The following is a 21117-nucleotide window of genomic DNA, read 5'->3' on the forward strand; positions in this document are numbered from 1 at the left end:
AAACAACAACTCATTGTATAGGAATGTGCTGCCAACCATTGTATTTCAGGAATCTACTACAACTTCTACCGGAAGCTTGTCAACCGCCTTTGCTCTCGACCGGCTGAAGTCACAAGCCTATCGACTGGCTATCAAAACCATCAGAGGATAAATCTATCTACCAGAAGCTTGTCAACCGCCTTTGTCTCTCGACCGGTTGAAGTCACAAGCTTATCGACTGGTTATTCAAACCAGCAGAGGACAAATATCTCTACAGGTAGAATGCCAACTGCTTTTCAGGATATCTCAAGACAAGTACCTGTGACAAGATGTTCTTTGCAAGATCTTTTATTAAAAGCAGAACCGGCGTGTCAGAAGATATGTTGACTCCTGCAATCAAGACAACAGGTTGCACCAAAATGGCAAAAACACAGAATGACTACAGATAAAGCATTCGACCGTTTATTCCAGTTTTGGACCCTGGAAGTTGTCTGCAGTGTACGATCTTCATGCAGAATCATCAATGCATTTATGAGCATTAAATGTGCATTCAATGCAGCATCAGAACGTTCAAAATAAAGACGTTGATGATTGACCTATATAAAGGGAAGATTGCTCAAGAAGTGACAACAACGAAACAAAAAACAAAAGAGAGACAAGCAATTCAGAAAAATCTCAAATCAACTCAATCACTTGAATAATCAGAAGTCCTCATCTGATATACTTGAGCACACTTACAAGATCATTCGTTTTGCTGCTCAAATAAACCCTCGCCTACAGTTCACATATCTGATCGTCAAGGATCATCCTAGGGTTTTCAAGCCTCTCGACCGCTCTGCAGTTTGAGAAGCTCAACTCAACTATACTCATTGTTGAAGAGAATTGAAGCTACTCTGAAAGCTTCCACCAGTCTGATAAGAACTGAGAATCTTATCTGTGTAAATCTAGGAGTTTCGGATTAGGCATTGGATAAGTCCTAAGTCTGAAGTGGGTGTATTACAAGACGTTGTAATAACCAAAGTCTTCTAGTGAATTCCTTCCTAAGTGGAAGAAGGGGAGACGTAGAAGGATTAAGCCTTCGAACTTCCATAAATCGTGCCTTAGTCTTTACTGCTATTTATCTTACATTCTGCTCATACATTGCATTATTAACTTTGCATCACTAAAACCTCTGAACTATTTCCGCACTATTTAAGTTGTTCAAACCGTTTTAGAAGTTGAGAAAACAGATTAAGGGAACTAAACCTCACTTGATCATTTTAAAGAAGAAGAAGAAAAGTTTCAGAGTGTATTCACCCCCCCCCCCCTCTACCCTCTGAACCGATCCCAACAAGTGGTATCAGAGCGGGTTCCTTTCTCAACTGCTGATCTGAAGTTTTAAAATCATGACTTCTTTCAACAGAATTCCTATGTTTTCTAAATAAGAGTATGATGATTGGAAAATTCGCATGCAGGCACATCTTGCAGCACAGGATGATGACATGCTATATGTCATAACAGACGGTCCTATCAAAATTATGAAGGTCAACCCAGCTCTAGCCGATGGTGCAGGACAAATGATTGAGAAACCAAGAGCTGAGTGGACCACTGAGGACAAAAAGAAGGCCAATCTTGACAATGTGTCCCGGGACATCCTATACAAAACACTGGACAAGAATATGTTCAGCAAAATCAAGTCATGTTCCACAGCAAAGGAGATTTGGGAGAAGCTCACTCAGCTATGTGAAGGGAATGACCAGACAAAGGAAAACAAGCTCACTTTGGCCATTCAAAAATATGACAACGCCAAAATGAAGCCAGGGGAAACCATGGCTGAATTTGATGAACGGTTCAGTAGTATCATCTGTGATCTTATTGCTTTAGGTAAAACTTATACTAACCGTGAAATTGCTGTGAAGGTTATGAGAGCTTTACCCAAAGAATGGGAGATCAAGACAGTGGCCATGAGAGAGTCAAAAGACTTAAGCAAGGTTGAACTGCATGATCTCTTTGCAGATCTCAAAGCCTACGAGTTCGAGCTCAACATGAGAACAGAAGATGAACCATCTACTTCTCAACCAACCAAGGCCTTAACCTCAACCGTGATATATCCACCGGTCGAGGAAGCTCCAAAGATATCAGCTGAGCAAATCAGCAATGAAGCCATGACACTCTTTGTCAAGAAATTTGGTAGATTTATGCGTAAAAACAATTCTAAATTTAAAAATTATCATAAAGTGGACCATACAAAGGATGGTCCTACTTGTTTTAACTGTGGCAAGTCAGGCCACTTCATTGCAGACTGCACCAAGCCTAAGAACAATGATCAGAAGCAATTTTCCGAAAGAAGAAGGGGTAAAGAGGATAAAAGGACGTTTAGAAAAGGAAGAGACCAAAGGGTTCTAGTAGCAGACGAAAGCAAAAGCAAGTGGGCTGAGTCTGACTCTGACAACTCCAATACCGGAAGCTCTTCAGATGACAGCGATGATGAAAAAGTGGAATGCCTTATGGCCGACATCGAAGAAGAAGCTGAGGAGGTATTTGACTTTGGCTCACCTGAATTTACTCACAGTGATTTAGTTACTGCTTTACACGAAATGGCTAATGAATACAAAGCATTATCCAAGGAGTTCGAGGAAGTAAAGGCAGAAAGAGCTGACCTAAAAGATAAGTCAAGCAAATCAAGCTGCATGCAGCAAAAAGAGCTTGATGGTCTTAAGGTCAAGCTAAGTCTGCTGGCTACTGAGAACGACACCTTGAAAAGAGTATTCCAAGCTACCTTGATTGAGAATAAAAAACTACTTGAAACCATCAAGGCTTGGAATAAATCTTCTGTAACCATTGACAAGATTCAAGAAATCCAAAGACCGATACATGATAAAACCGGTCTAGGGTTTGGAACAAATGAACAGTCTATGGAATCCTGTATTCAGTCAAGCCTGGACAAAGGCAATCTTAACAAAATAAGATTTGTCAGGTCCAGCACGATATATGAACACGATAAGTGCAGCTTTGACAAAAATCAGAAAGTATCTAACGAACGAAGCTCTAAGCATAGAGGGCTGGGATATGTGGATCTCCAGACCTCTAATCAAAGAGGAACTTGGATCAAACCAAAACCTAATGAAAGAAGAAAGGGAAACCAATCTAATTTCAAAAGGCCATGGAATGAGTCTAACTACTCTAAGAAAAGATGGTCAAAGGAGAAGCCTTACCAGTACTTTAATTGCAGGCCAGTTCAAAAGAGGTACAGGCTAACTGATGAAAATCAAAAAGGCAAGCAGCACACAGCAACCTCACAAGCACACACATTTACTGCATATCGACCGCACAGATTTCTGGACACACACACGGGCAAACCTGTAAGGGTGTTCCAGGTGTGGGTCCCGAAAGGGCTAATCCGACCTGGACCCTACTAAATATGGGTACCAAAAGTTCTTCACTCTTTGCAGGTACTAAAAGTCCAAACGGGCGAGAAAACCACTTCTATCAAGGACACTACCTGGTATTTAGATAGCGGTTGCTCACGACACATGACAGGGAATCCAGAACTTCTAACAGAAGTGGTGTTGTGCAAAGGACCAAAGATCAGCTTTGGAGACAACTCCAAAGGTAAAACCGTGGGTAAGGGTAAGATTATCCATGGTAACATCATTATTAAAGATGTGTTACTTGTTGACAAACTATGCTATAATTTGATAAGTATTAGTCAACTATGTGACAATGATCATTCGGTCGAGTTTCACAAACACACTTGCCTCATAAAAAATGACAAAGGTGAGACTATTATGACCGGTGTACGAGACCTAAACACCTACAAGGTAAACTGGTCTTGCTCACATATTTCTTCACCTACTTGTCTTACTGCTCATCATGATAAACAGTGGTTGTGGCATAAGCGGTTAAATCATCTAAATTTTAAGTCCATTCTTAACTTGAGGAAGCATGATTTGGTTTCTGGTCTGCCGAAGGAGATTTTATAAAAGACAAAGTTTGTCCTGCTTGTCAACTAGGAAAGCAGGTGAGAGCAACCTTTAAAAATAAAGGGTGTATGTCTTCTTCCAAATGTTTAGACTTACTTCACATGGACCTATTTGGTCCTATACCAGTAAGAAGCATAGGGGAAATGAGATATGCTCTTGTTGTTATAGATGACTTTTCTCGATTTACTTGGGTCATCTTTCTCTCTTCAAAAGATCAAACTGCACCTCACCTGATTAAGCTTTTTAAACGCTTGCAAAATGAACAATCTACTGTGATAGATAGAATCAGGAGTGATAGAGGGACTGAATTTTTAAACACCACTCTTATGACTTATCTAGATGATCAGGGAATCAAGCATGAGTTGTCAGCTGCTAGATCCCCACAGCAAAATGGGGTGGCTGAAAGAAGGAACCGTACTTTAAAAGAAGCAGCCAGAACTATGATTGCTGATTCAAATGTTTCTCAAAGGCTTTGGGCAGAAGCAGTTAACACAGCTTGCTATACTCAAAACAGATCTATGATTAATAAACGATTTAACAAAACTCCATATGAGATCTGGAATGGCACAAAACCTGATATTTCATACTTCAAAATTTTGGGTGCAAATGCTTTATCCACAACAATGGCAAAAACCATTTGACAGCCTTCGATGCCAAAGCAGACGAAGGAACTTTTATTGGTTACTCAGCCGTTAACAGAGCTTATCGAGTGTTCAATCAAAGATCACTAACGGTCGAGGAAACCATTCATGTTGTTTTTGATGAATCTACTCTTTGTACAGAACAAACTCAAGGGAGCATAAATGATCTGAGTCATAGACTGGAAAGCACAAATCTACAGGAAGAGAGTGACAGTGATCTATATCCTCCAAAGAAGGATGATCCAGTTCCCTCTACCGGGTGTGATCAAACAAGGCCAGAAGTGGATCAACCGGTTGATAACAATCCTCCAGCCAATGATGATCCAGTAAACGAGGACGTTCATCAACCAATTGATGACAACCCTTTAGGGAATTATTTTAGGTGGAACAAAGATCATCCACCTGGGTTGGTCATAGGTGACCCTTCTGCTCCTCGAAAAACACGTGGTCAAATGATTAATGAATTCTTGAATGCAGCTTTCATATCTCAGGTAGAGCCCAAGAAAATAGATGAAGCTCTATCAGATGCCAGCTGGATTGAAGCTATGCAAGAAGAGTTGAATCAATTCACCCGCAACAATGTTTGGCATCTAGTTCCTCGACCGAAAAAACAAAATGTGATTGGAACTAGATGGGTGTTTCGTAACAAGCTCGATGAACATGGCACTGTTGTGCGTAACAAAGCTCGACTTGTTGCTCAAGGATTCAGACAGGAAGAAGGCATAGACTTTGAGGAATCCTTTGCGCCAGTTGCAAGACTAGAAGCAATCCGCATCTTTCTTGCTTATGCAGCCTTCAAGAATTTTAAAGTTTATCAAATGGATGTGAAGTCTGCATTCCTCAATGGTCTACTTCAAGAAGAGGTGTACGTTGAACAACCACCAGGTTTTGTCAATCTTACTCATCCTCAATATATCTATAAACTTGACAAAGCTCTCTATGGATTAAAACAAGCACCGCGTGCTTGGTATGACACATTACTAAAATTTTTACTGGAACATGATTTCCAAATTGGAACGGTCGACAAGACCCTGTTTAAATTTTTAAAAGGTGATCATGTGTTACTAGTACAAATTTATGTTGATGACATTATATTTGGGTCAACTAACCCCAAGTTGTGCTCAAAGTTCTCTAAACTGATGCAAGAGAAGTTTGAAATGAGCATGATGGGCGAGCTAAATTTCTTTCTTGGATTGCAAGTGAAGCAACTTGAAACTGGAATATTTATCAATCAATCCAAGTATGCCAAGGAATTGGTAAAGAAGTTTGGAATGGAACAGTGCTCAACTGTATCTACCCCCATGAGTACATCAATCAAGCTTGATAAAGATGAAGGGGGAATCCCGGTCGAGGTAACAATGTATCGAGGCCTTATTGGCTCATTGCTTTATTTGACTGCCAGTCGACCGGATATCATGTATTCAGTTTGTTTATGTGCTAGATTTCAAGCAGCACCTAAGCAATCTCATTTCATTGCCGCCAAACGAATAATTAAATATATTAAAGGAACTACTAATGTGGGTCTTTGGTATCCCAAAGATTCAAATCTTAATCTTATTGGCTATTCAGATGCAGATTATGCAGGTTGTAGAATTGATCGCAAAAGTACAAGTGGCACATGTCAATTCCTTGGAGATAGACTAATTTCGTGGTCAAGTAAGAAGCAGACATCAATTGCTACCTCAACCGCCGAAGCAGAATACCTTGCTGCTGGCAGCTGTTGTGCTCAAATACTCTGGATTCAACAGCAGCTTAATGATTATGGGATTCGATCGAGTGAAGCTCCAATCTACTGTGACAATACAAGTGCCATAGCCATCACTCACAATCCAGTGATGCACTCTAGGACAAAGCACATTGATGTCAGGCATCACTTTATCCGAGATCATGTCTTAAAGAAGGAAATCAGGCTGGAATACATCTCTACCGATCAGCAAGCAGCAGACATATTCACCAAGCCTCTACCGGATGCTAAGTTTTCATATTTTCGAAATATTCTTGGCTTAGTAGATTTAAGTTAGTATGCATGTGTTTAGGGGGAATGATTGTCAATATGACATTAATAGATTAGCTGTTATGTTGCCATAAATATTGGCATATCATCCGCCTTTAACTAGTCTCTGACAGGCTTCGTACTAGCAGCTTGGTGCTTTGAACCAAATGACATTAATTGGGCGCCGTGATTATGCTCTTCAAAACTTTTTGAATTTCAAAAATACTTTTCATGACGTCACCCTATGGCCCATAGGTTCCTATATATACTTCTTTACACTCGTATATCAATCTTTCACCTTTGCTAAAATCTTTCATATTGTATTAAACGCATCATCGAATTACTCTCTAGATTTTGCTTACTCTCTGCTCGAGTTCTTATCTACAGCTATTATGTCGATCCAGAAGACTTGCCTCGCAATCAACTTTGATTCCGTTGTTAAGGCAAACAACGCAGGAATTTCTGAGGTCTTCACCATGCTTGAAGCCTCTGGACTGAAGAAATTTCTGGAATGCAGCGCCATCTGCGATTTGCCTGTTTTGAAGGAGTTCTTCGCAACCGCTCAAATCGAGCATGGGACTATCAAATGCTTGATCAAGACAGAGGTCTACTCCTTCAATCAGAAGTTCTTCGCCAGCACATTTGATCTGCCCTCCAGGGGTTTGACAAAATGCACGGATCTTCCAGATGGTAACTGCTCTTATTGGTTGAAGGAGTTCTCAACTACTGATGCTCCGATCAAACTGCCGGCCCAGAAGACATCTCTCAAAGCTCCATTCAGGCTACTGACTAATATCGTGGCCAAGAATCTTCTGGCCAAGGCTGGATCTTACGACAAGGTGACGCTGGAGAAATTTCAATACATGGCTTGTATTGCCTCCAAGATCAACATAAACTGGTCAGACATTCTGTTCAATATTCTATGTGAAATGATCAGGGGCAAAGGGCAATCCGAGGGATTTGCTTTGCAAATCTGCCACATCTTGGGCGTCCTTGGAGTGGACTTTTCCAAGACTGAGCCTCTGCATCCCACCAAATGGCTCAACAAGTCTACGATTCTCAAATTCCTGAACAAGAAAGAGACTGCGGTCGACACCTTGCCCTCAACCGCAAAGGTTATTGCTATCCCTCAACCGCTTTCAACGGTTCCGATCGTGGCCAAACCAGTCCATACCAAAAAGTCTGCCAAGCGTCAACTGATCATCGAATCTGACTCTGAAGATGAATCACGTGAGAATGTTCCACTGATTCAAGCTTTCAGCAAGTCATCCCCTTCAGTCTCCAAAGCAGTTGTGTCATCCACGCCTGCAGGCGAGAAGAAGAGGCAGCACAAGAAGCTAAAGTCTCTTTCTGGACTTGCTCCTACCCTGCCAACGGTCGAGACTACTACCGTTGTTGCTTCTACTGCTCCTCGTCCTACAAAGGGTGTGATAATCCGGGAAGGTGCCTCATCAGCTCCTGAGGTCACTCTAGCTGATCCCAAAGACAAAGGGAAAGGTGTGATGATCTACACACCCAAGGCTCAACCAGCAGCTACGATAGAACTCAATATGATCATCTCTCACGTGCTCCGTACTGTCAAGCGTCATCTACAACGTTTTGACAGATGGCATCACTCCCGCACTCACTTGACACTCGCTCAAATATTTCCTAAATGGAAATCTCTAAACGTCATTGAGCAGAAGATGCTTCTATTTGCTGATACTGAAGACATCGTGGAGGCTCTGGGAAGAAGACATCTCATAGACTTGAAGCTTCGAGGAAGCCTGCTATCTCTGCTAATTAATGAGCGTGTCAAGAATTTCAAATCCAAGAGTCCTACCGCTGCCGATGACTTTGTGATTTTGACTGGACTACAGGATAGTCTACGTCAAATCACTCAACTACTTCAGCACTTTCAAGCTCTCAACAATGTCAAAACACCAGCTTCAGCAGCCTGTTTACAAGCTTATGTGCTGGAAGCACAAGTGATGATGAAAACCTTTCTCACTCAAGATCAGGGTGAAGAAGACGTCTATGCTCTCCCCTCTTCAGATGGGATTCTGACCGATCTCATCACTGCTGACCTCTTTCAATCATCTGCTCTAAGATCGAGTGTGGCAGCATCTTCATCGGTCGACCCCTCCTCAATCGTAGTCCAAGCAGTTACTCAACCGGAAGCAGTTGTGATTGCTCACTCCTCTCCAGTGACGACCGCTCACACTTCTCCCGGTCATTCACAAGATGTTTTAGAAGTGGTTGCACAAGAGATACCTGTCACCTCTGTGACAGAGGCTCCTTGCAGTAGTGAAGCAACAGTGCCCCCAACAGAGATATCAAGCACTATTGTATCACCTGCATCTCCAGAACAGCAAGTGACTGATGTTGATCCAGCACTTCAACCGTCTCCATCTACTGAAAAGTTTATGGAAGATCTCATTATGGATGAACCAAGTGCTGATCCTGGTACTCCACCAACCATATTGGCTGCAGTCGAAACTATTACATCTCCAACTGTACCATTATTGGAAGGTCCATCGGGTAGCTCTCCAGCCAGTTCACCCGCACCACATCATCGTGAGTCTAGCCCGGTTTCACCAAGAAATGACCCAGAAGGGCAAATGCTTCAGACTGATGATTCTTTAATTGAAGCCATGGCCGCAGCTCTAGATCATACCTTGATAAATCGACTTCATGAGCTCATGCAAACGGTTAGGTCCTTCTCTCAAGACATAACAAACTCATCCTTATCAGTCGATAATTCACGCCAAACGATGATTCGGCATTTCGAGACCGTGTCTCGAGACCTTGCTCGTCTGTCCACAGAGATCACTAATCATCATCGCACTCAAATCAACACGCTCTCTACCGTCTCCGAACAAGTTATCCGATCCGAAAACCGCCTTCATAAGCAGTTGAATGATCGGATGGACACTATGCAAGCCACTCTACTTGCTCAAATCGATGCAAAAATAGACACTATGCAAGCCTGCCTTGGCACTCAACTCACTGAGGTCATCCTTCGACTCAACCAAGGTGATGCCAAAAAGGGGGAAGAAGAGCAACGTAGAGCAGCAGAGGCAAGAAGACGTGAAGAAGAGTCCAGAAGAAAAGAAGAAGCCGACAGAAGAAGAAGAGAAGGCGATAGGTCAGGAGGAGCCAGTTGGTTCAAAAGATGAACAACTTATCTCTTCTTTACTTATCGCAGCTGCATTTTTTTTCTGTAGGTGTAATAAAAATGCTTATTGTACTTAATGAAATTCATTCTCTCAATGAAGTTCATTTTAATGCTTTCATATTGTTCTTGGAGCACTTAAGTTTTGTCATCACCAAAAAGGGGGAAATTGTTGAATCCGATATTTTGGTGATAACAAACAACAACTCATTGTATAAGAATGTGCTGCCAACCATTGTATTTCAGGAATCTACTATAACTTCTACCGGAAGCTTGTCAACCGCCTTTGCTCTCGACCGGCTGAAGTCACAAGCCTATCGACTGGCTATCAAAACCAGCAGAGGATAAATCTATCTACCAGAAGCTTGTCAACCGCCTTTGTCTCTCGACCGGTTGAAGTCACAAGCTTATCGACTGGTTATTCAAACCAGCAGAGGACAAATATCTCTACAGGTAGAATGCCAACTGCTTTTCAGGATATCTCAAGACAAGTACCTGTGACAAGATGTTCTTTGCAAGATCTTTTATTAAAAGCAGAACCGGCGTGTCAGAAGATATGTTGACTCCTGCAATCAAGACAACAGGTTGCACCAAAATGGCAAAAACACAGAATGACTACAGATAAAGCATTCGACCGTTTATTCCAGTTTTGGACCCTGGAAGTTGTCTGCAGTGTACGATCTTCATGCAGAATCATCAATGCATTTATGAGCATTAAATGTGCATTCAATGCAGCATCAGAACGTTCAAAATAAAGACGTTGATGATTGACCTATATAAAGGGAAGATTGCTCAAGAAGTGACAACAACGAAACAAAAAACAAAAGAGAGACAAGCAATTCAGAAAAATCTCAAATCAACTCAATCACTTGAATAATATCAGAAGTCCTCATCTGATATACTTGAGCACACTTACAAGATCATTCGTTTTGCTGCTCAAATAAACCCTCGCCTACAGTTCACATATCTGATCGTCAAGGATCATCCTAGGGTTTTCAAGCCTCTCGACCGCTCTGCAGTTTGAGAAGCTCAACTCAACTATACTCATTGTTGAAGAGAATTGAAGCTACTCTGAAAGCTTCCACCAGTCTGATAAGAACTGAGAATCTTATCTGTGTAAATCTAGGAGTTTCGGATTAGGCATTGGATAAGTCCTAAGTCTGAAGTGGGTGTATTACAAGACGTTGTAATAACCAAAGTCTTCTAGTGAATTCCTTCCTAAGTGGAAGAAGGGGAGACGTAGAAGGATTAAGCTTTCGAACTTCCATAAATCGTGCCTTAGTCTTTACTGCTATTTATCTTACATTCTGCTCATACATTGCATTATTAACTTTGCATCACTAAAACCTCTGAACTATTTTCGCACTATTTAAGTTGTTCAAACCGTTTTAGAAGTTGAGAAAACAGATTAAGTGAACTAAACCTCACTTGATCATTTTAAAGAAGAAGAAGAAAAGTTTCAGAGTGTATTCACCCCCCCTCTACCCTCTGAACCGATCCCAACACTCTCTATGTCTCACTTATTAATTAAATTACATTAATTTTTTTATTTATCTCAATTACAAGTCTAGTTTTCATATTAAATATCATATATCCTACTATTTTAACAATTTATCCATATTAAATTCATATTATTAACTAATTATATAATTATTTTATTTTATTAAAAGTTCATTAAATAAGGGCAAAATGAGAAATTTCTTCTAGTTTGGTTTCTTCTAGTTTTGAATATTCAGTTTTTTTAATTATAAAATGTTGTTTAACTAATTTAGGTTTTTTTCAAAATTTTACATTGTTATTTTTTCCAAAAAATATTGCATTTCCTTGGAGTTTTTTTGTAGATATCTTGTATATTTTTATATTTGCATTTCCTTGGATTTTCTATAGATATCTTTTATATTTATACAAATATTATAATTTTTTATATTTTTATTTTTATTAATATTATATATTTTGTAAAGCATTAATGTTATAAAAAATAAAATATTTTTGATACAAAAATAATGTAATAATAGTATATAAACATATTTTTTATGATGTGAGAATCAAAAATTAAATTATTAATTAAAAAGGGTATGATTGCCATTTAAGTAAAAAATTAAGTTTAGAAACAATTATTCACCAAATACTAAATTTAAGCTTGTAGCACCTTTAAACTTCTATTTTCAAACACTACATGTTTTAGCTTCTCATCAACTTTTAAATAAGCTCTACAAGAAGCACTTTTAAATAAGCAAAAGCTCTCCAAAACACTCCCTTAGTAGTTAATAAATGATCTTGAGCTTCTGAGTGTAGCAAAACACTTAAAAGTAAGTACGTAATATGATCCACAGAAACTCAATGAAACGAAAAGCAGTTGCAACATATAAAATATAAGAACACAAGTCTTGTTTATAGAAGTTCAAAAAAAAAAATCCTTTTTGTACGTGTCTACTCTTCTTCTGTTTTCAGAAGATATCCCTGCAAGACTTTATTCATACAACTATTTGAACAAACGCTACTCAACAGGACTTACTCTTACCTATTGAAACTCATAGCTCTCAAACTTCAATACAATAAACAAAACTAAAAGTTATATATAGGATAGACTCTTTACACATATTACAAGTATACTCATACTTGAACAATAGAAACAATACAAAGTGTATGGTGAATAATGTAAAACACAAACGCTCCTCTCGATCTAGATAGTTTTTAGGCGTGTGTTGAATATGTTGTAATGCTTTGTGAATTGCTTAACAAATTGTTCACGGATTTAGTAGTCTTCTTGTTCAGGAATGAGTCTTTTATAAACTGTCTTCAATTCGCATGGCTAGTAATTTATCTTGTACTAAAACATTGTAAGTGCATTAATTAATATAGTATATTTTATTAAATGACTTGTACTTATAGCAAAGAACTACTATAAATCTTTGAAAGTTAGAAAAAAATTCTCTGATCAAAAGATGATAAAATCATATTCGAATTGTCAACTAGTTGTCTACTGAAATTTGTACCATAGGTTCTACTGGTTTTAGTGTTTGCTGAAAACTAGGTAATAGAAAGTCTATTGTAATTTAAGGCGTCTTTTGAAATATGTAACTTGACATTTCTACTGTTTTTGTGGGTATCTGCTGAATTTTATTTTGAATGCTGATTTTAACATCTTAGCTTCTATTAAAGTTATCGATCGAGTGAGCTAAAGTCTTTTATTTTCTAATATCTATTGAGTTTCTTTAGGCCAAATTTCAGGACATCACCAAAACTTAACTTTCTAACAAACAACTCTTTGGGAGGATGACGAAGATGCGCACGGTGCGTTTGATTCGGACGATGAGATCATTAAATAGTTAATAAATAAAAGATAAAAAAAATGATTGATGGAGAAATATAATGTGGGGTAATAAAATAGTATTGTTTTTGGCATAAATTTTGTGGGTGGGATAAATTAAGAATCTTTTCATCTTTGCCTAAATTATCCTTCTAACAAATTATAATTACAATATTAACCATCTTTTCTTTGGGCTTTTGGTGTCTAGGCTAAATGTCAATTTTGGATAAAATAGAAATGTTTAAAAGATGGATTATTAATACTAAGGATTGAGCAGGGTTTATTTTCTCACACTTTATTCCAAAAATGAATGATTGAGTAAGTTTATTTAAAAATGTATGTGCACCAAACATATGTACAACTTTAAAAGAAAGCATGCTTCCATTATTTCCTTTTTATTTTAGAAATAAATTTATATATTTGGTTTATATTTTAACTAAATATTGTTATTAATGAGAAAAAAAAGGATATTTGCAATGTCATTTAATTAACTTATTTGGGCCTAAGTAAATTTTTCAAAACGGGCCAGTGTAGCGGGTTATCCATAACCCATTGCAACCCACCATTAGACGGATCGGCCCATCTTTCAGACGGGTTGGGAAAATATCAACTTAACACACCTATTTTAGGTGGCAAGACAGGCCAATCTAGTCGGTCTATGTGTAATTTGACGGGTTTTGACAGACCAACTCACAACCCACAACAACCTATCATTACGGAAACATATTTTGTATGGCAAAGCGGGCCAACCCAGCTGACATTGCCCATTGTGACACCTCTGCCCTTGAGGGTTAATCATGTAATTAATTATGTTGCTGATTGAAGCCTTATCCAGTCCCACGCTGCCTCGTTCTTCTACACAACTTCGCCGCGTTCTGAAGCTACTGGCGGTAGGGAGGTGGTTCTAAGTCAGAAATGGCTAGTATCAGGTGTTGATTTATCGGCGGCCTTGGAGGCGGAGTTCTAGCGCGACGTCGGCGGGTCCGTAATCTAACCGCTTTAGGCAAGAGCTATATTTGATGTGTGTGTGTGCACTGATTCGTTCGATGGGTCTTGTTGCTAATGCATCTTTCATGTTTGAGAATTTTTTATTGTTTCTTTCTGTTAAATTCTGAATTGGGTATCTCGTTTTAACCATAAACTTTTGTGTAACTGATGCCACTTGTGATATTATTGCTTGTCTTTTATGCTTGAGTTGGCTGTTACTCTTGTGATAAAGAGTAATTTCTATTGAGTGACGGAGCATCATTGACTATTCTGTTACTAAAAGGGTCCTCACGAATGAATTGGAAATTGGAAATTGTAGAAATATAGTTGGAGTCCTGACTGCTGAGGTAATTTTTTTGCTGAAAAGGTCATATCTTTTTAGTTTTTTTTCCTTAGATTGGATTCACACTTAATACAATTCTTTTCTAGTTATAATTCATGAAGTACGGGGACCTTAGAGTTTCAGTTTGATTGAATATCTAGGAAATGGAATTGCTTCCATATGCTTCAAGGCCACAAGCTCTCTTCACTTCTGTGAAAGAAGTGCATGAGATGGATTCTCGTTCGGTTTTCCGTGCACCTCTTAGGTCGAGGAAGAGGCAAATAAACAATGTAGTTTCCTACCATAGAATGAAGCCTTTTGGAGGCTTATTTACAAAAAAGCTTATGGGTTCACCTCGAAGGGTATCTTTTTTCATCTCCCTTTTACTCCTTTGTTTCCCCTTATTCTACCTATTAGCATACATGGACTCTGTTTTGGATTGTTAAGACAGGGTGATGGCAGAAAAAGAAGTGGCATTGAAGTTTCGAAAATAGAACAATTGCTTAGGCTCGGTGGAGGGGAGGAAGAGGAAGGAGATGAATCTAGTGGGAGCGAGGAGGACGGAAATGATGATTCCTTTGCTATGGATGAAGACGAGCGGAAAGAATGGAGGCGAAAGATTAGGGAAGTCATTGGTAAGATTCCTGATGTGGAAGAAGAGACGGATCTTGTCGAGAAGAGGAGAAAGATGCAGAAACTTTTGGCTGAATATCCTCTTGTTGTTGAAGAGGATGATCCAGACTGGCCAGAGGACGCTGATGGGTGGGGCTTTAATCTGAATCAGTTCTTCAACAAGATCAGCATCAAGAATGTCAAGAAGGATGATGATGAGAATATTGATAATGAAAAAGAAACAGTATGGCAAGATGATGATTATATTCGTCCTATAAAAGACATTACCACTGCAGAATGGGAAGAAGCTGTTTTCAAGGACATCAGTCCATTAGTCGTTCTTGTGCATAATCGGTACAAAAGGTTTGCTCTCAAACTCTCTTACACTTTTCCTAGCAAATGTTTGGTCTTGCACTCTTGTTTTGGACTTTTTAGTAGAATTGATTTTAAGGATGCGCTAGAAAAGCTGATATCCAAAATTAGTTGGGTGAAGTGAATCTTTATTCGCAAAAGTTAAGTTAAATGTCATGCAGTAGTAATTTTAAGATATTTTGTAACGGATATTCATCCAAAAAAATATTTGTATTGAATATGGCTTTCGTGGTGAGTGACGCAAAAAATGTAAATTTACAGAAACTGAATAAGAGAGAATTAGAAAAATTTGAAAGCTGCAGCTTGGAAAGGAGGAAGAAAACATCTTCAAAGGAAAGGAGGAAGTAAATGCAACCATGAGACGATACAAAGTCTTGAGTTTCAGACTCGCAGTCTGACAACAAGGCAAATACCATTAAGCTGTATTTGGAAGCATGTATGTTGGATTTGAAAGAAATTTTGAAATTAATATATTTGAAAATCACTTGATTTGAAATGACATGTAGTTGAGTAATTTTGATATTTTAAAGTACATGCAATATGACTGACAAAGAAATGAATTTGAAATGCCTATGGGAACTCTGTGCCCAAATATACTCATTGAATATGAGGTTTGAATTGAAATCCACTTTTCCAGACCATTTATGAAAAAATGGCCTAAAGGGATCCCATTTAGCTAACTACTAGTTGGATGTCAATTTATGTTAGTTTAAGTCAACAATGACACTTTAAAAATGTGACAATTAATGATGCACGTGGGATGTAAATTTAAATCTTTGTGTTTCTTATATGACAGATTGCATCATCCGTGTGCAATTCTATATTTTCACTAATTCTTGTAAAAAAATGTCTGCAGACCGAAGGATAATGAAAGGATCCGAAATGAATTAGAAAAGGCAGTGCACATCATATGGAACTGCCAGCTACCATCACCTAGAGTAAGCACACTTTTCCACTGATCAACACTTGCATCTTCCTCTCTGCCAGCTACTAATCAGCAATAGAAAAACAGTGTGTTGCAATCGATGCTGTTGTGGAACTTAATTTGGTCTCTGCATTACAAGTCTCTATCTTCCCAGAACTCATTTTCACTAAATCAGGAAAAATTTTGTACCGGGAGAAAGGTAAATCTTCCATATTGAAGCACTTGGTTGCTTTTTGCTATGAACCTGAACGTTAATCTTCTATCTTTTGCTATAGCAATTCGAACAGCTGATGAGTTATCAAAGATAATGGCATTCTTCTATTTTGGAGCGGCCAAACCATCTTGTCTGAGCAGCATTGTGAACAATGAAGAAGTGATTCCTTCCGTTCAAATGACTAGTGAACAATGAATGAAGAAGCAATTCCTTGTGTTCTAGCGTCTTGTGAATCCCATTGAAAAACGACACGATGGACAGCTGATATTATCTTGACTATTGTTTCTATTCAATATGGTGAAATGATTTGCTAGCGGTGCTTATAAACTATATTCTTGATCTCTTGAAATTTCAGTGCTACAAGTTTTCCAGAAACCTTGTTATATCTGTGCAACAGAAGGCAACTGTCTCCTATATTAGCCATTAGAAGAGTTGAAAATACCAATCTTTTTCTTACTTCGAGTGCAATGCGATGATGCCACGAAGGGTTATGTTGCTGGTGTGGGTGGAATTATGACTGCAAGAAGATCCATCGAGGATGCCAGATTTGAGTTGCTCTGTGTTGGAACTTCTGGAGAGTTTAACGTCTTCCTCTATATCAAGTTTATGAAAAAATTATTTAGAAATATGTAAATTACAAGATTGTTCATCTGCCGAAGTAGCTTATGATTTTTACTGAAGTAGCTTTTATTTGCCATGCTGGTGACTTTAGTATTTGACAATACTATCCATTGAAAGGTGCCGCCACCATTTTGCTTCATCTGAATTACTAAGCCCAGCAGTTACCCTTTTGAGTGTGTTTGAGTGTGCTGTCTGCATTAGTACCATAATTAAAGTTTTATTTCTAAGCATTTTATGACAATATTTAGGCTCTACAACTTACAATCATGAACGGACTTGGACATTGTCACATTGACGACTTCTCAACCCTTTGCACATCCAGGATTAACACGGTAAGTAGATCTTGATCTTCCCACGGCGAGCATTAGTCGTCTTCAAACCCATTTTCTCAATATCCCTTTGGTTCGTGGATCGTCCTGTTCCGAAAAATTACTTTGCTTCTCCAAAAAAAAATATATAGATGGAGTAAGTACCTAATGGCATTGAATATCCCCGACAGCTCTACACTAAAAATTCTACAATGTAAAGACAGCAATTTTCTTTTTTTAAAGAGATTCAAGGGTCAATTCTGGGTTGAGTTCTTGTTCGCAGATTCTGCAACTTTGTTCAATGCAAACAGAATCTGCCAAGATTTGACTCTGAAATCCCCAAATCTAATCAAAATACCCTCTGAAACGGAACTCCTCTACAGTATGTTAATAATTCTGTAAATGCTCGAACCAGTGGCAATAAATAAAATTCAAATCCTATATCTTGAAAAATTTCACTGCAATTCTAGTCGCTTGATTTGTAATATTTTCCAAATCCAATCTTTATTTTGCAAATGTTCTTCTATAAGCTATACTTCAAATCCAATTATCTGGTTTGCAATATGTTCTCTTATTCTGAAAGAAGACACCAAAGAACGCGAAAATCAAGCAAATTCTTTCCCAAAAGCAATAAGATTTTATCTTGAACAAACTTCATTAAAGAAATCGCCCAACAAATCTTCCGATATCCTTCTGATGATGATTCGAAGATTGGCCAATCCAGCTCAACGAAACCGGTCTCTCGAACCCATGGAAGACTTTTTGGTTCCTCTTATGTTTGTGTTGTATACTTGTGGTTGGGTAACAGCGGAAATGGCCTCATTCTCCATCACTAGAATCGAAGATTGGCCAATCCATGAGGTGAAGATCAGGAAGCTTGATCAAGGGTGGATTGCTAACAGGTTTTTGCTTGGCAGACGACTGTTGGTCGTCGTCTTCGGATCTGGCCCCTTTCAAGATTATATTTTTTAGGATTCCACCAAAGAAACTAAAAGGGTTTTTCAATCCACTCCTGAGTTTCAGTAACAGAGACACCTCTGATATTTGCCAAGCTGCAGTGAGCAGTATCATGGTCGACAAAAGGCAGTGAGTGATCAGATTCTGCCTCTTTACATTCCTCATCTCTTTGATTATCTCTTCTGATCTATCCACTTCCGCATCTTCTTCTTGCAAAGAATTCAACTGTTCTTTTGGCTCCTCTTCTGTTCTATCCACTTCTGGACTCAATCTCTCAACATCTTCTTCTTGCAATGAATCCAACTGTTCTTTCGGCTTCTCTTCTGTTCCATCCGCTTCCGGACACAATTTCTCAAAACCTTCTTCTTGCAATGGATCCCACTCAACATCTTCTTCTTCTTGCAATGAATCCCACTGTTCTTTCGGCTTCTCTTCTGTTCCATCCACTTCCTGACACAACTTCTCAACATCTTCTTCTTGCAATGAAGCCAACTGTTTTTTCAATAACAAAAAATTCATAAAAAGAATCAATCTTTAACAAAGCCGCAGAACACCGATGTCATTCCCATGTACACGATTCAAGTTCTTGGAATACCAATACAATTAAGCTAAGATTCGAACTCAAGAAACCCAAAAAATTCTTGCAAAGATAATAACAGAGTGGGCACCTGAGAAAGCAGCTTGGCGAGAAGGTGTTTGGCAGTGGGTTTTTGGTCGGAGACCCGATGCTCCTCCATCATATCTTTAATCGCTTGCTTTGCTATCTCCACCTTATCTGTTGACTCCATCTCACCATGGCAGATTCCAGAAAATCTGCTGTTGACATTATTATAGCATGAGATGAAATGGTGATGTCACTAAGGCAGATTCCAGAAAATGATCGAATCCCAAGATAAACGAAGACGTTGGGCCGCCCGCCACCTCTCGACGGCTCCCCCACATTATGTGATTGGGGGGTCCATTTTGTACTCAATCTCAACCAAATGACAAAACTTATCTTGGATGTTTGGAACCGGCGTCACACGACACGTGTTTGTATAAATATTCTCGTTTATAAAAAATTTAAAAATCAAATTTAAAAATTTCTGACTTTTAACAAATTTTATGCTGAAAAAAACAAAAACTTGCTATTTTGGGATTCTAAATGCATACGAAGCCACTTGTTTGTCTCTCTTAGGTTTAACCTTAATATACAAAATAATATTAGATTAGTATTTGCGTATATGTGCTGCGTACTTGTAAAATTCGGTTTATATAATGAAAACCAAAAAGAATAATGAGGGGCAAAAATGCAAAAGCCTTGATGTAAAAATAGAAGATAAAGAACAATTTTGAAAAATGTCGTCTTTGTAAATAAATTGTCATCGAAGAGTAATAAATTTACATCAATTTTACAAATGGGTTATTTTCATAAATAAGCCATCGAATGAGGAAAAAAATGAGGTCATAGCTAGGGTTGGGATTGAGTAAAGACCCGTCCCGTAACTCATCTGTTTAATTCTTGTCTCGATAAGAATCAAAAACCTATTTTTTTCTCTCAATCACGTACCCGAAAAATGTCACAATTCAAATATTCGGGATCCCGACAGATATCCTGATATTTTTTTTCATGTTCGGAATTTTGTCAAATAAATTATTTTATTGTTTTTTTTTTACAAAATACTATTTTGAAGTTTATGTATTAAAAAAAAAAAGAAATTTCAAATATAAACATATAATATTTAAATATTATGTGATTGGTTCCCTAAACGGGTCCATTGTTGTATTCAATATCAACTATTATATATTAAAAATTAAATTCAAAAATTAAAATTTTTTATTTTTAATAAATTTATGCTAAAAGAAACAAAAAGGGGTTATTTTGGAATTCTAAGTACGTATCAAGACGCTTGTTTGTCTCTCTTAGGTTTAACCTTATACAAAATAATATAAGCATCGTTTGGTTTAAGCGATAGAATAAATAATACATAGATAAGTAATATAATATAATTAAAAATAAATAAGAAATAATAGTTAATATATTATTTTATTTGATGGATAGATCATAGTTTATTTGATTTGACTGATATAAAATTAATAATTAATAGATTGATAAATAATATGACGAGAATAATACGAGATTGATTGAGATAAGTTATACATAAATTAATAATACATCAAACCAAACAATATCTAAGTGTAGTAGTCGTGTGCATGTGTTGATTGTTTATACAATCTGTTTTTTATAATGAAAAATAAAAAAAATGAAAAAATAAATGGTTAATTGAGGGGGAAAATGCAAAAGTCTAGAATTAGAAGATAGAGAACTATTTTGAAAAATGTCATTTATGTAAATAAATAGACATCAAAGAATGATAGATGTTAACTAGCAGTGGCGAACACGCATTAAATATGTATCGTGATAAATAAATATTATGTTTTGTGTGTATAATATATTTATTTTTAAAAGTGTTTGGTTTTAATACTTTTTTTAATTTGATAATTTTATGAGTTTTTTTAAAAAAAAAAAAATCAAAGATTTACATACCAAGATACCACTAAAGTGGTCTTGCTTTATACATATGATAAATAGATAGAGATATACACACACATGCACACATCCCTACAAAATAGCCACTACCGAGATGGTCACCAACTTGGTGTCCTATAAATATCCCCAGCAGAGGTAAAAACACTGAGGGGATAAAGTCATTCTCTCCAACCCTTTATATTCTTATTTTATTAAGTATCTTTCTTTTCTTTGCGTGAATATTTCATTGA

At 37.7% G+C, this 21117-nt stretch overlaps 2 protein-coding genes across 5 annotated transcripts; one reads left to right on the plus strand and one right to left on the minus strand.

The window, feature by feature from the left end:
- Nucleotides 1-13828: 13828 nt before the first annotated feature.
- Nucleotides 13829-17231, plus strand: LOC140890489 (thioredoxin-like fold domain-containing protein MRL7L, chloroplastic). Of its 4 annotated transcripts, none has more exons than XM_073298322.1 (7): nucleotides 13829-14062; nucleotides 14283-14373; nucleotides 14510-14710; nucleotides 14800-15323; nucleotides 16189-16270; nucleotides 16345-16456; nucleotides 16533-17231. In XM_073298322.1, the coding sequence occupies exons 3-7, from the start codon at nucleotides 14513-14515 to the stop codon at nucleotides 16664-16666; spliced, it is 1050 nt and encodes a 349-aa protein (XP_073154423.1). In that variant the 5' UTR covers nucleotides 13829-14062; nucleotides 14283-14373; nucleotides 14510-14512; the 3' UTR covers nucleotides 16667-17231. The 4 variants fall into 4 exon arrangements, with proteins under 4 accessions (XP_073154423.1, XP_073154426.1, XP_073154427.1 ...); XM_073298325.1 differs by having other exon boundaries at nucleotides 13829-14060; nucleotides 14275-14373; XM_073298326.1 differs by lacking the exon at nucleotides 14283-14373 and having other exon boundaries at nucleotides 13829-14042.
- A 765-nt stretch (nucleotides 17232-17996) lies between these two features.
- Nucleotides 17997-19309, minus strand: LOC140892536 (uncharacterized). The gene is made up of 2 exons (XM_073301459.1): nucleotides 19026-19309; nucleotides 17997-18849 (listed from the first exon to the last, which is right to left on the minus strand). The coding sequence occupies exons 1-2, from the start codon at nucleotides 19143-19145 to the stop codon at nucleotides 18220-18222; spliced, it is 750 nt and encodes a 249-aa protein (XP_073157560.1). The 5' UTR covers nucleotides 19146-19309; the 3' UTR covers nucleotides 17997-18219.
- Nucleotides 19310-21117: the final 1808 nt, after the last annotated feature.

The sequence above is a fragment of the Henckelia pumila genome, chromosome 3 (genome assembly GCF_033568475.1).
Source record: "Henckelia pumila isolate YLH828 chromosome 3, ASM3356847v2, whole genome shotgun sequence".
Lineage (NCBI taxonomy): Eukaryota > Viridiplantae > Streptophyta > Magnoliopsida > Lamiales > Gesneriaceae > Henckelia > Henckelia pumila.

Excerpts from the sequence above, each read along its gene's own strand:
- LOC140890489 (XM_073298322.1), top strand. The coding sequence starts at position 14,513 with ATGGAATTGCTTCCATATGCTTCAAGGCCACAAGCTCTCTTCACTTCT. Across the intron at positions 14,711-14,799 it reads TTATGGGTTCACCTCGAAGG|GGTGATGGCAGAAAAAGAAG; the intron begins GTATCTTTTTTC and ends TTGTTAAGACAG. Across the intron at positions 16,271-16,344 it reads GCCAGCTACCATCACCTAGA|TGTGTTGCAATCGATGCTGT; the intron begins GTAAGCACACTT and ends ATAGAAAAACAG.
- LOC140892536 (XM_073301459.1), bottom strand. The coding sequence starts at position 19,145 with ATGGAGTCAACAGATAAGGTGGAGATAGCAAAGCAAGCGATTAAAGAT. Across the intron at positions 18,850-19,025 it reads TCGCCAAGCTGCTTTCTCAG|TTGGCTTCATTGCAAGAAGA; the intron begins GTGCCCACTCTG and ends TTGAAAAAACAG.